At 37.1% G+C, this 14976-nt stretch overlaps 1 protein-coding gene and 1 long non-coding RNA gene across 8 annotated transcripts in view; one reads left to right on the top strand and one right to left on the bottom strand.

Moving 5' to 3' along the window:
* The window catches only part of LOC110352057 (uncharacterized), a 61898-nt gene that overhangs the window by 17345 nt on the left and 29577 nt on the right, over positions 1 to 14976 (top strand). The gene's annotated exons all lie outside the window — the stretch shown is intronic.
* STXBP4 (syntaxin binding protein 4) overlaps positions 8 to 14976 on the bottom strand; it is a 73201-nt gene continuing 58232 nt past the window's right edge. For all 5 annotated transcript variants that reach the window (XM_038165262.2, XM_038165263.2, XM_038165264.2 and 2 more), the window contains one exon: positions 8 to 3064. In XM_038165262.2, the coding sequence (XP_038021190.1) occupies positions 2953 to 3064 (112 nt within the window). In that variant the 3' untranslated portion in view covers positions 8 to 2952. The remainder of the gene's footprint in view (positions 3065 to 14976) is intronic.

Below are 14976 nucleotides of genomic sequence, written 5' to 3'. Positions count from 1 at the left end.
ACTTCCGTTTTTTTTCCACATATTTTTTTTTATTCTGCAATAAAAATGAAAAGTTATTGTTTACAGTGTTGCATATTTTGACAACCGCTCTTTACAAACTCTTTTTAAATTATCCTAGAACCATTTTCTCAATATACGCAGTTCCCCTTAATAAAAATAATTTCACAAAATATTTCACAGAAAGGAAGAGACAACGGGAGATAGAGAGAAATAACCTAGGAAACAAGTATGCCAGCGTACAAAAATAGATGATAACGTTTGGAGATTCTATGTATGAAAATGTAGCCTCAATAGCAGAGAATCTGATCTAGCGGATTATCTGAAGAGATAATGCTTACTGGAGAAGAAGCTAGATAGATGCAGAGATCTGCTTCTAATGTCTTTAATTTCTAGGCAAATTTATAAGAGAGAGGGAGAAATAGTCTCCAGGTTTCTGAAATGTTCTCATCTGGGGGTGGAGGCAGTAAGCAGAGCCGGCAGAACGCCAACATTTTGTCTTGATTTCTCCCCCTCTCGTGCACAGCAGGCTGTGCATTGCATGCTCGGAGCAAGAGATCATTACCAGCTCCTCGGGAAGGGCAAGCAGTATGCGCATAGCTGTCCTCCTCCAGCTGATCTAGCAGAAGGACAGCTTTAAATTGCTGCTAGGTCTCTATAAAGCCTCTGCTGATGAAGCCTGCCTGATCCACAGTCTCTGTCCCTAAATAGCTTTGCCTATTTGAAACACCCAGCTAGCTGTCAGAAAGCCACTAGCAGAATAAATCGACTGCGAGGGTCAAGTGGAGATTCAAAATTCTCTGAAACAGAACTGGAAAACTGGTCTATATGTAATCTGGAACTGCATACTATCATGGAATTATGAACCAAAAGTGCCTGTTATTAATCAGTCAAATTACTACTAAGGCTACAGTAAATATTGCAAGGAATTCAGTACCTTACATACAGTTTGTGGGTCATGCTCTATGCCATTTTCAGAAAAGGGATTTAAAGAAAGGTGCAGCTAGAGTGCCGGGCCCTGAAACTGAAGCACACGCTTTTTGCCTTCAGACTGTTCTCGGGGAACACAAAGGAGGCTATGAAGCACGTAGGAGCCATTGGAGCGAAATACAAATGAAGCATTCAAGTGTTATTGCTATGAGAAATTTTCTCAGAAATATATGTTACTGTGGGTCTGCTGAGCAAGCTCTTCCTCCTAATCCACACCACCTGTGTAGATTCATGGATAATTTGGTTCTGACCTAGTTAAAAGTACAAAACATTTTTTCCTATTTGCTTATTCAAAATATCCTGACATCTTCCAGCAAAGCCTGCAGAAAACTCTTTTGTGAGCTGCACTTTGTTCTCCTGCAGGAAGAACATTTGGTGATGTGCTCTGCAGCTCACAGGCCATATGCAGTAGATTGCTGCACTGCTATTCAAAGAGACTTGACTTGGGTTAAAACTGTACATCATTTTTGATTCAAAAGGATCAACAGCAACAGTGTGCCTGACTGGGCATGGTCTGGTCTTGATATCCATTCCCCTGACTAGATGAATTTTTAACTCTAATGACAAAGCTGCTGGATACAGACCTCTAAAAAATGTGGCTGTACAGCTTCATTTCTTTGTATCAGGCAATGAGTGAGGTGAAGATGGGTACGTCAGCCTTTTCAGGGATGTTCTGAAGTCCTGAAGCATGCATCTTAGGAAAATGCAGATTGTAGCCTGTGCCTTTCTCACACTGTTAAAATACTGTTTTCTTTCTTGGCCTGAAGATCAGAGAGAGGGTTTTCCTTTGGGATATTCATCAGTGCCTCTGCAAAGTTTCAGATCCTTCTTTCATTCATTAGTCAACACCTACCATATAATATATATAATACACACACACACATAAAGAGCCTCCAGAAAAAAAACAGCATAGAATCATATATTTGACAAAGCTGGCATCATATGTTGAGCTGTGAATAATGAGATTTAAAATATCTTGTGCTTTTGAAGTACAGTGAAACTTGTTCATTAGATTGCAGTAGCACTCCCTGTCATTTTCTTTATCCTCTTTAAATCACCACCAATGTTTACAAAATGATTTTGTTCTACTTAAAGATCAACTTTGAGGAGGTGACTGATTTCTGCTGATCCTGGAGGTGGTTTCACAGGTTTCATTGTACTTGAAACTTCACAGCTTCCACTGAAGTATTTGATGCATGTATGTATCGGTTTAGCAGAGTACAAAAGTAGAATAATTTTCTTTCTGGCCTCGTATTGTTGACAGAGCATGGTGTCCTCTACCAAATGGTTTATTTTTACTTGACAACTTATCAAAGATTCATTTTCCGAAAGTCCAACCAACGATCTTAAAAATAAGTGTTTGTTTTAAAATACTTAAATGTTTAAAAATAAGTATTTGTTTTAAAAGTCATCAGGACTCCAATACTTGTAATAAATTGTCAAAATTCTATCAGCAAAACTCCTTCAAAAACTTCTATAAAAATCAGATTATTCAGTAGTTGCACAAAAGGCATCTATCTACATTACACTCACTACTATTGGTTAAAAAAAGAAAAAGCTCACCTCACACCTTTCAGCAAAGCATCAGCTGGAATTTACCAGGTGAAGTACATCCAATGGCCCAATCTAACTCTCATGCTGGTCAAAACTGTGAAAATTTGATCTCAGGTCAATGGAGTTATGCCAATACAGAAGTCATGAAAAGACTGCATCAGCTCCCAATGTAAGCCTGATCCCTGCACACTGAACTGGGGCTGGTTAAGGACTGCACAGAGACTTCTGCAGCTTCTGAGGCACCCAAGAACAAACCCACCTAAACAAACAGCAGTGCTCCCTCTGACTTCAAGGGGAGAAGTGTCATGGGGTACTATTACATCAGAGTAGAAGGTAATTAGATTAAAAAGTGTGCATCTTCTCACTAATGTACTGAAATTAGACAAACTACTTTTTGTCAGCAGAACGTTCTCAGCTCTTGGACACAGGAGACTCTCTTATTCCATCGTCATCATCCTCAGAGCAACGCAAGCTTAGTGCACTGGTTACAGGATGGATCCATGATGTTGTCTGGGTCACATGGCTAGAAAAGAACCAAGAAATGCTATTAGGAACCCAGAAGAGGTTTACCAACCTCAGAAACAAGACATACTAGATGGAATCTGCAATTTTCTGGCCTCATTTTGATCATTACCACACTTTCAAATACAGAATTCTTTTTGTCTTGCTAACTGTGAGATTTTAGAAACAAAATGAGGAGCCTTGTGGGTGCTAAAACGTGGACTGAAGGTCTCAATTCCAAATAAATATGAGAGAATGCTTCTGTAAGAGACTCCTGATACAGCCTAGTGACATTTCCTGTTAATTAATAGAACTGCAGGCAATTAACCCAGCAACAATGTACAGCCCAGACTATCAGTCTTACAAAACTCTGAGAAGCTACCAGGGTATTAACGTTGCCATCAGACCAGGTAGACACTAAGGCACAGCCGACAAGAGGAAGCTGACCAAATGCTCATCGTTAAGGTATTTATCTTCTTGCAGAAAAAAAAAAATAAAATATTGATGAATAAACCTTAAAAAGGATGCACTTTAGACATCCTGTAGAACAATTTCTGGGGATGCTCCCACAGCGTTTACACATGTAAGTAATAAAAGGGAGTGTTATTTTTTAAAGGCTTAAACCCTATACTTGAAATGCAGCCTAAGCTGCTTTACAGTTCTTGTTAAGCTTCTACATGAATGGAAAGAACCTGCTCAAGGCTCAGTAAGGACAGACAAATGGAATGGGCTTACTGTTTGAGGGTGAGAACACTGTACACCTTATGATTGGTAGTATGCATGCTAGCCATACTGTGTGTGGGCAAGACACAGCCTCTTCTCCCTTCTGGAATAATATGTTCTTGGTAAAGGAAATAGCTTCTTTTCACTTAAAAAAATCTTGCTAATAAATTCACCGTTTTTATAGTCAAGTCAGTGCAAAGATGAATTTTGTAATACAAGTTCATTACAAAAAGTAGCTGAAAAATATGGCACATAAAATATACACCATAAAAGACAAACAGTTGCTCTCAGTATGTCTCACAGCTTCTAACATACCGTGTACCTAAAGCCCATGCCTATACTCATCTTTCAGGTACATCAGCTTAATTAAATATGAAGTGCCATGATGGAACCACTCTAGATTTACCTTTTCAAGTGAAAATACTTCCCCTTTCTGTCTTAAAGAATGCTCTCTTGAATATCTGACTGTGGAAATCAATCCATTAAAGTAGAAATTTCCAAGACAATGTTCCACTACACTGACTTAATGTTATGGGGGTCGCTTTTCCAGTAACATGACTGGGTTATTTTACCTTGCATTCACACCTTGCATTTGAATTCACTGAGCTTAGACTAAGTTGAATGTGATGAGCGTGACAATAACGTTCCCCAAGAGGAAAATATGATGCTAGCATAAATCACACCTCGAGCTGCATTAACTAGCTAACCTATCTCTGAACTGGTAATCCATGAATGTAGCCAGTAATTCAACTGAGGCAGTGTCTTGGTAAAGGACCAAGCAAGAATAAAAAAACACGAAAACCAACCCTCAGTTCTCATCCTTAAAAACCAAACCTAACAAGAAGCTCCAGTTATCTGTCAGGGTAATGCATGAATGTTTTTGCTTGTTTGTTTGGTTGGATTTTTGGTCAGAGCAGCACTGGATGGACTGTATTCCTTCCTGAGTGTATAACAAACATGTGCATCACCTCACTGGAGCTGCAGAGATGGATTTCACAAGTTAGAACCCAGGAAGTACAAGTGAACACGTAGCTAGAACAAACATAGCGCAGCAGACACTTCTCAAGTACAGTAACCATTGTAATGATTTAATTCTAAGAAAGTGGATGTGCCATTTTTACTAGCAATGAACACAACTTTCACTGTTTGCCTTTAGAAAGTATGGCAATAACCAGTATGAAAAATATGAAGACAGTCCTTATACAATATTTTATGAGATAACTGTGAATAAAACGTGCTTTTAAGAGGAAATCTATCTAATGAAGAGCATCATTCCCATTATTCCCCAACACAGAGAAACATGTATTTGTATTTATATTATAAATATATTTGTATTTGTAAATCTACTAAGGAAAATGCCTTTGCTATACTTTTCTGCAATGTTTTCTGTAATGTCAGGAAATGCCATCAACATATTTTTTTCATTAAACAAAATCAGTCATGATAGCTTATCACTGAAGTTAGCACTCTAAATTAAAGTCCCAGCCCGTGATATCATTTATCTCCATTAAGACACGAACTCCTTCCAACACCTGCAGAATCACAGGAGCTGAATGAACTAGACTCCATCCATTCCATCTATGCCAATGTCAAATTTATTGCCTGCAGTACTATTTTCCATGTTTATATTGCCTCCTTTTATCAAGCCATTTCTCAGCAATCCATTACTGAATTTAAACAAGAACCAAATTATTTTAAAATCTTATTTTTTTTCTCATTTGATCTTCCCCTGTAGCATGCCTTGAACTGTGGTTTACCTATATCATTAGCTCTGTTTTCTCATGAGCATGCAGTATCAGTCCTGTGAAAGGGGAGATACTGCATAGGGGTAGAGGAGTTATGGAAAGAAGCATTCATGAGTCTTTGATGTAACCAATTAAAAATTATTTGTTTGGTGTTTATTATTCAGAAGATTTGCCTTGTACATTAGGACAGGAAGCAAATGACAGCATGCCTAACTTTTTGCTAACTGTTTTAAGAACCTGATTTTGTTCTTATACACATAAATGTAAAAAATATTTTATCCTTTAATAATGTTGAATTGTGGCACTAAAATGCGGAATAAAATTGTCTATATTCAGTGGCATAACATTGGTTAATCAACAGTATGACAGAAGAAAACTAGTTTTCATCCAGTTTCAAAATCCGAGGCCAAATTTTGCTCTAATGTCAATTAACTGTAAAAGCTTCTGATAGTTCTTCAGTTCTTTTAAACTAGCACTAGATTTATCCCATGAATGCTTCTTGTAGGACAGTTTGTTTTAAACCCTTTGTTAAAATCCTTACTAGGAAAAGAACTCTTATAAATAAACATTAAGTCCAGATAACATGTCTCCCATTGTAGAAAGACACACACAATATGCACAGATTATTTAGGTAAAGAATAAATATATAAACCCCTGGCTATTTATTTTTAGCTCCCCACAAGTGCTGTGGCTAAAGAGCTTTGACATAATCAGTCCAAAGAGATAATCCCAGATTTACTGGTTTGCAGAACATTCCTGTATTAGAAATACATCCTCTCTGATGTGTGTGTTAGGGCCATCAGTATGAGCTAGAGGGAATTCAAACCTACCTCTAGGCTTTGCCTAATTGAAGAAACTGTTCTGAATATTAAAAGATATAGAAAGCCAGCACTACACATTCTAAATGTAAAATGTGTTCCGTTTGCAAATGTTCTAGCAATTAACAATATCTAAAGACTTGCAGGTTTTCAAACAAGTCATTGCCATCAGAGGGAAACCAAAGTTATTGTTAGAAACCAAAAACATTTGATCTTGAAATATGTCAGTAGCTTAGTTTATCTTCTTAACATTACCAAATTACAGGAAAAATTTTAGAGCTTGGAAAAACAAAACATGAGATCATTTTTTTTTTTTTTTCTGGCAAAGAAATGGTAGTGAATTATTTAAAATCCCAATATAATTACCCTCCTTATGGCTCTTACTTCTTTGCAAGGAAAATGATTTCTTTTAAAATGAGAACTTAAGGCAGTCATTCAAGAAAAGCATAATTCAAAGAAAATTCTAAGACAAAATTGTGTAAAACGTCTGTGTCTTTGTTAGGTTTTGAACATAATCAAAATGCTAAAAACTTTGCGTTCACCTTAAAGTGAATTCTCCAATTAGGGCTAAACTCTGGATCCTAACAGGGGACTGTGAAGAGTCTTGCAGACTACACAGCTGCTGTAAGTCACTGTGCAGGATGCTAAACCACAATGCAGTCATGCAGTATTCTTTAGAGTTTTGTTTTTCTTTTGACATGGGACCACAGCCATTAACACCTGGCTGAATTTTTCCACCAGGATTACTTAAAAGGAGCAATCTGGTGCAAGACCCATTGTCTTTTGAGGAACAGATACTGGGAGGCTCTGCAAGGAATAACTAGTTCTTAGCTATAACTAAAGAATTTTAATTTTGTAAATAAAGGATTATAATAAAATAAAACAACCAAGTGAAGTTGATGCAAGTAAAATCAATCAAAGAGCATTTGTGAAAGACATTTTCCAGACTTGGAACCTACAGGTAATTTGGGAAGGGTTTTTGTATTGTATTTATGAAAAATCGTATGATTTGAAACTAAACCTTCTTCCCCCCCCCCCCCCTCTTTTGTTAAAATTGGTTTAAAACTGGACCCTCTTTCAATGCACGGAACATACACAGCATATAACAGTAGTCCCAGGGAGATGCTAGGCCCTGGAAGGTGGCAGTGACCTTACCTTTTATTGGCTGCAATAAGATTGAGAGCACTTGTCACTTCTTGGAACTGTGTCCTAAGGTGCCATAATTTTATTGTTATAATTATTTGTATTTCCTTCAGGGACTGAAGATTTTGCTTGAACAGTAATTAGAAATTGAGGGATATAAGGTGAAACTCCAGATGAAACTTTTGTCATTTATTCCTTGATAAAACAATTATCCACTAAGAAAAATCTATGGGCACTTTCAGAAGGCAGTTACCACTAGGATGATTTGTTCATCTAAATAATGTGCTAGATCATTAAAAATTATTCCCAACAAACTAATAGGCTAGTTGAAAATGAAAACAGTTCTAATGGTAGATCTGAGCAAAGGCTGAATAAGCCCAAAGGTTTGAGCGACAGGATATGCAGTCTTCTTGCAGTTTTAAACCATGACCTGAAATCTACCTCACCCTGGTATTAGCCATCTGCTATTACCCTAAAAGTGCTCTTTAAAAATATGCAGTACCTCACAATCCTGCGTCTGTTAAGTAAACATCATAAAAACTCCAGTGCAGTATTTCTGCAGCAGCAGCAGACCACACAGACCAGCAGCGTTAGCTTTGTGCATCCAGCCCTGCTACCACTGCTCCAACAGGGAGGGACAACCCATCCTCTTCTCAGGGTGCCCTGGGGTCCGTCAGCCTGCCCCCCTGCTACACCCATCCTGCACGGGACACAGGGGGCCTTTTGTACAAACACGCTCAGTTTGCATCAGTCCTGTGGGCCTGGTACCTTGGTAAGCAGAATTGGGCCAAGATGATATAAGTTTTTTCCTACTACAGCCTAGAGCACGCTCAAGGGTTATTTAAACTACGTGTGTACTGAAATGCATTAAAGCCTGAGTGCCTCAGAAGAAACACATACAGAAAAGAACCCTGCTGTGCATTGTTCTGCTTCTGATGGCTTTCTCAAAACCCAGGAAGACCTCAGGAACACATGGCTTAGCCCATAAGTGCCAAATCTTGCCCCAACACAGGAAACCTTACTAGGAGTGCAAATTCCAAATTTCCAGTTCTGTTTGTAGCAGTAATATCCAAGTGAATGGATGAAAACAAGACCTCTGATCACACCAGTCTAAGAGTAAAATTACCCAGCAGAGGTAACAGAAATCAACACACTGATTGCAGTGGGATTTACAAGTCTTGAGCAATATAATTTCAGCTTCAAGTATTTCCTCACTGAGGAAACGTTAACAGATGTCTTATGATAGACCAGAACCTGGACAGTGTGTGCAGCGTGTGTGGAAACTGAAAGAATGTTTCTCCATTTTGGTTCTTGAAATTAAAAAACAAACAACCACTCAGGAAAAAAAATTACCCAACCAAAAGCAGCTTAAGGTCTTAACATTCTTGTATTACAAGATCATGTTATCATAAAATCCAATGCCAAGTTTCCTAGTTTTACATCTGAGGCCATTTTCCTTATAGTCATGCAACAGGATTTCAGTGGACATCAGAGTAACTGAATTCCCCACAACTTGATTATCTGGCAAAAAAACACTTCCAAACCTTAGAAATTATTTTGAATTTTCCCTCATGATTTTTTAGTTAGCAAAATGTCTTACACTAAATCACTGCTGTTTCTTTTAATGTCTTGTTTTCATTCAACAATGACAGTGAACAAAGAACAACCAGGGGGCACAATTTTTGAAGAGGAACATTACTTCTGTATGTATTTATTCCTAGCAACCAATTTTAGACACAGCAAAGGGGCAGGTATTCAGATGCCAGACATTAAGACTTCGTGAAAATAAAAGTTCTCTGAGATGTCACAAGCTGGACATCCAAAAATCAAAAGGAAATATGTCAGGATTACCCAAATTCTTACAGTTACATCTGAAAGTGTTTCAACTGATGTTGAGTTGATGTATACAGAGTTTTAGAATGTTATGCTTTAAAAGTAGTAGCAATAGTTAGAACTTGGTTAGCCTGAGCCAGCTTTATTTAAATATTTGCAAATTCTTGTGACTATAGAACTATTCTTTCCTCTCTTTTTAGATAGGAAGGTTTGAGGATGACAGGTAAAAGGAATTATTTTCAAAGCAACTTCTATTTCTGAGTGATGTGTAAAAAAGGAAAGGCCCAATTTCACAGATGTAAAAAACTGCATCATTATTTGAACTCAGTGGAAACAGAATACTCCATGCCTCAAAATATCCATTCCTGCTCACAAACCATCAAAGTTAATAAGATGAGGACACCCACAATAATGATTTTGCTAAATATCAACTTTGGTGCAACTAACTTGCCTACCACTATGGAGGGAGTTAGAAGCAGAGCTGGTCCTGGGTTCAGTCCAGGGGAATTTCAATTGCATGTTCAGTACAGCAGAGCACAGTTTTTCTTAGCTTGCTACTCTCAAGTCACTGAAACATAAATGTTAGTGGGACATACAAAAGTTTACTCCTAGATCACCTCTGCTATAATTTGAACTTTATTGAACTTGATTTCTTCTAAGAAAGGCCACTCCAATCATTACTTAGAAAACCTACACTTAACTAGTATATTGTAATACACTAGCATACATGTATACTGTAATGGAATAGTAGAGGAAAAACTGAACACACATCAATATGTTAGCTTTTGGGGTTCTTTCTTTATAATGCAGTAGAAATGTAGAGTACGCTTCTCAAAGGAACAGCTTTGTTTTTTTCAATTTAGCATAGAGTATGTAAAATCAACTGTGATTTATTTTCCTTTTATGATGATACCTTTAGCTCTAGTGCTGTAAAACATCAGTGTTTATACTACAGAAGTTCATCTATCACACATGCTTTGCTATTCTTAGTTCAGTCATAAAATCATAAACAGTTTCTGTGAATGCCCAGCTTTCAGTAAAATTAATGATGGCTCTTTCCCAAGCAAAACCAAACAAAATAGAATAAGATAAAGTAAGTATGATTTGTTATTTTTCAAAGTGGAAGCTTGATTTGTTAGATATCATTTCAAAAGCTACCAGAACGCATCATGTGTGTTTTTATTAATCTGCATTTTAAGTATTGTTTGGCTTTAGGTTGCTACTGAACGTGAACGAAATTCTATTCTGTTATACTGATACATGGTCAGAGCACCTTCAGTGCCTCTTTTGTCACACTGAAGTATGCAATGCTTCAATGTGAAGCCTCTGATTTCTAGGTAAATTACTGAAAGATAATACTAAATCAAACATTACTGTTTCCTTTTTTGCTCTACGATAGAAAACATCACAGGCCCTAACTTATCTAATGGAAAACATCCCGAAAGATTAACATCTTTGGGAACTTCTACTTGTCTTTCAGGCAAATTTAAGTTAAGATAAATGTTCTTGAGAAAAGTAACAGTTAATTCGGAATAGGTGGAATCTAGCCCTATTAAAAAGCTAGAAAAACAGTGTTTACAGGGGCAAAATTCACAGCTGGTCCTTACAAACTGTATACATATGCAAGGAGTGGGTGGGAGTGGGAGGGAGAATAGCAAGGCCCTACCTAATTTTAGGTGCCAGTCTCATGATACAGAGCTGCCATATGTTAAAGGTGAACATAGTGGGAGGATGGAAGAGCTTAACTCTGATGGCTTTTCTGGAGAAAAAAATCAGTGTCCCAGCAATGCTTTTTTACACTGTTCCTGTGTGATTCTAAACAACCAGTGTATATTAATTAATTAGCATATTTGACACTCCATTTGGGGAGCAAAATTCTGGATAGACTCTTTTGCCTATTATAAAAATCAAACTCAGAAGTCACAAAATCACAAAATCCATTCAATGACAGAACATGCTGTCTTTCTGTTTGCACTGGTGCTGTGCTGTGATTTCGACAGGACTTTAATTCCAGACCATAAAACAAAAGTGAAATTTTGTTCTAGCAGTGGTTACAACACTTACTAAACTCACTCAACACTGCTTGTGAACTAAACTTGGGCAAAAATGACCACATAATTAGCTTTAAAAGTGAACAAGATTTACTTTCTCTTACAAAACTTTTCCCATCCTAATGCCACCCAGCCGATTGCTAAGTGCCTATACATCTGAATGCAGGTGAGATGAGGGCTCATTAGCCCTTTGCTGTTTCTGGCCTTACAGATAAAATTTCTATTCAGGGCAGGAATTTCTACCAGAACATCAGTAATTGAATTTGTCACAACAGAAGAACAGTCTTAACCATCTAATAGGTAAAACTCATTAATACCCAACTTCTTTACCTTATTATGTGGGATCTCTTCAATATACTGGTCCCCCAAGGTCAAGACAAACATTAGAAAAATTGGAGATGATTCAGTGGAGAATCACCAAGATGACTAGAGGGGTTGGAGAACTTGGCACACAAAGAATGGTTGAAGGAACTGGGTTTGTTCAGCCTAGACAAGAGAAAGCTTGGGGAGGTGGAATCGAATTCTTCTAGTACCTGAACAGTAGTTATACAGCAAATGGAGGCACTCTTACAAGGACATATGGTGACAGACAGGAGGAAATGGACATAATCTCCATCAGGAGAAATTCTACCTAGATTAAAAAAAAAATAAAAAATCTTCACTGTGAGAATAATTAAATATTGGAATAGGGCGTTTGGGATAGGTGGTGGAATCTCCACCACTGGAAATATTCAAGACTTCGTTTGTATAATTTATTCTTCAACCGAAAGCTTGACTAGCTGATCTCCAGATTTATTGCAATCTAGATTTTTCTATGATTTTCTTCTCTGATTTTGGAATTGCAATAGACTGCTGAAAACCCCATTGGGCTAACCCATTTGAGTTAATGAGGACAGAATCTCAATTATTCTGGATTGAATTTGCTGATATAAACAGGAATAGAAATACCAAGTGTAAATTGGGAAGGAAACAGACACCAGTAATGCATTTCTATTATACATCAACTGACGGGCCATGAATCTGGGCCCATGTGTGAATGACTGATGGTATTGCTACATGCAAAATAAAATAGTGCTTGCCTCTCCTTTATTTTAAAGCACACCATTTCAAAACATTATTTCAACACGTATCTCTGGCCAAATTAAACTTTTACTGTCCAGCAGGAGGAAAGCACAGCTATACTACCAATGAAGCTGATCACTGCCTTTTAGTCTACTGGTGTAATTTTTGTCCTCTTGATAACTGTCAATTTATATTTGTTAGACATTTGAAGTTCTTTATCTCCAATGCATACTGAGATGCAGCTCAGAGAGACTTACATTACTGTCTGATACTTCATGGTAAATCAGAGAGGCTTACATTACTGTCTGATATTTCATGGTAAATTTATACACATGACCTTAATGCCTAGCACCGAATCGTGTGAGTTTATGACACTAGCTGTCTAAAAGCTAATTTTCTCACACTTGCCAGTACTTTTTGACTGATCCTTAGCAATCTGGTTGATTTATTATAATTTACTGAGAGACTGAAATGATTTGCTGAGTAGAAGAGGTGATTTCAAAAATTGACTTGAGGTGAGTGAGTATTGGTGGACAAGAAGCAGCTTTCTCTTATAGGTGGAGAGCAGTTCAGCGTTTTAGGAATATAGCCATGTAAATGTTTTATTCATGTCAGTTATTCACATAAGTGGGTTTCACTTTAGTGTGTAACACAAGCCAGCTGGTTTGCTTCTTTTAAACTCTGATTTCTCATGCACTTCATATTGCTACACCCCCTTCAGAGATATTTATGGAAATTTCACAGCAAGCTGTCTCAAGCTTATGCGCTATTAAGATTCCATTCTGGGGTGTTTACTGCATTAGATTTATAACATATAGATTTATGGACTCAACTAGCTGATGGCCTAATAAAACACATTGGAACTGAAGGCAACTACTAATTAAAATAATATTTGATTGTCTTCAGCATGTTGTAAAACTGCTGTGGATTTGAACAGAGCCACCGCAGCTTCTGTATTGTGTCATAGCATAACTGCATAGGAAAAAGCACAATCCACATATAAGATCAGCTAAATTGTGGCTACACTTAGTGAATTATAACACGTTTTTCTATCTGTATACACTGGAGTGGGCTAGTGTTGAAATAACTCTTAATGCCCTCAAAGATTTGGCTGTTCTAAACAGCAGAGAACAAAAGGATTGAAATTCGCAGCTAAGGAGAACAAGTTTATAGTACCGGTACCAGGACAATAAAGTATCAACTATTCTGCTAATCCTCATTTAAATGATTTGATTAACTGCTTCTGAAAAGGATCAGCTGATAAAGATGGAAGTCAAGCTACATTCCTCCTAGAAAAAGCTATTTTCAACATTAGGTAGAGTTTTCATCTTGAAATCTCTACCAAACTGTTAGAAACAAGAGACTTTTGTAACCCTTAGTCCTTGCTCTAAATAGTTAACTTCCCAGATGGACTTCATGCACATTACAAAGAGTAGTGAGAGGTATGAATTTTCAAGCATAGGAAAAGCCTAGTTTACGCTCTGTACAACCTTTTGAACCAGTCATGTAAGCAATGCTAGGAAATAGGTAAAAAGGAATATTAATTATTGTGATGTCTTATTCCAATGTTCAGTTAATTCCATTCTAATGAACTCAATTAAGACCTCTTAACAAATGTGGTTGTTCCATTCAAAAGAACACGGAGGGAGATTTCATTCCCTTCTCTGCGATTAGAACAGATAAATATTCCTTGCCTGCCGCATAAAGACTGTCATGAAGAACTGCATAGGACAGATTACAGAAGGTAACAACGATGAAAAACGTGAGCTCCTATCACTTGTAATGCCAGGAGCACATGAAGAAGAGGGAAGAACATTTATGATCCGTTATTGATCAAAGGTCAGATATGCAAAAATTCCTTAAAAAGCATGTTCATGTGATCTACTCAGTTCTAATCTGTAGTTTCAACATGCAGAGACAATATGAGAAACATGAAGTTTTGTGAAATTAGGATTCCACCATCTAGACTAGCTGAGATTCTACTGTTACTAATAAGCACCTTATTGTTACAGCTGCAAAAGTTCAGCATCCAAGTGCAGATCTTAAAAGAAATTTCTTGAGCACATTTAGCAAATTTAGCTTCTGCTGAGTCATCCAGATAAGCACTTGTATGAAAAACACAAGTAACAAAACCAGAAAAAAAAAGAGAAGAGGGAAAGTGTCTCAAGAATGTGAGAATACTTCTATTCTATTGCTAAATTGTATTTCTATTATATAATTTGTATAATACTATCTTCAAGCTCATTTTCCAATTATGCTGGCATAAACCTGTATTTCAAACGTTTTATCTAGGACAGAATCCAGCATTCACCTTAACCCTCCAACTGTGCTGTAATGGCTCCCTTTATCAACAGATGGAGACCAAGGGAACAGTCCTCTACTTTCACAGCAGCTCTCATACTTATTTCCATTGCAATGAAATTGGCTATTGATTCATTTTAATTTCCTTTATTTTTCTACATAAAGTTATTTTTCTTCTTTTTTTTTTTTTTTGGTATAAATCCCAGAATTTACATCTATCTGAAAATGAAAGCCACGTTTTGATTAGAGCTTGAAAGT

The sequence above is a fragment of the Anas platyrhynchos genome, chromosome 19, assembly GCF_047663525.1.
Source record: "Anas platyrhynchos isolate ZD024472 breed Pekin duck chromosome 19, IASCAAS_PekinDuck_T2T, whole genome shotgun sequence".
In the NCBI taxonomy this organism is placed as follows: Eukaryota; Metazoa; Chordata; class Aves; order Anseriformes; family Anatidae; genus Anas; species Anas platyrhynchos.
Note: the sequence above shows the minus strand (reverse complement) of the source record. Positions and strands in the feature narration are given on the sequence as shown.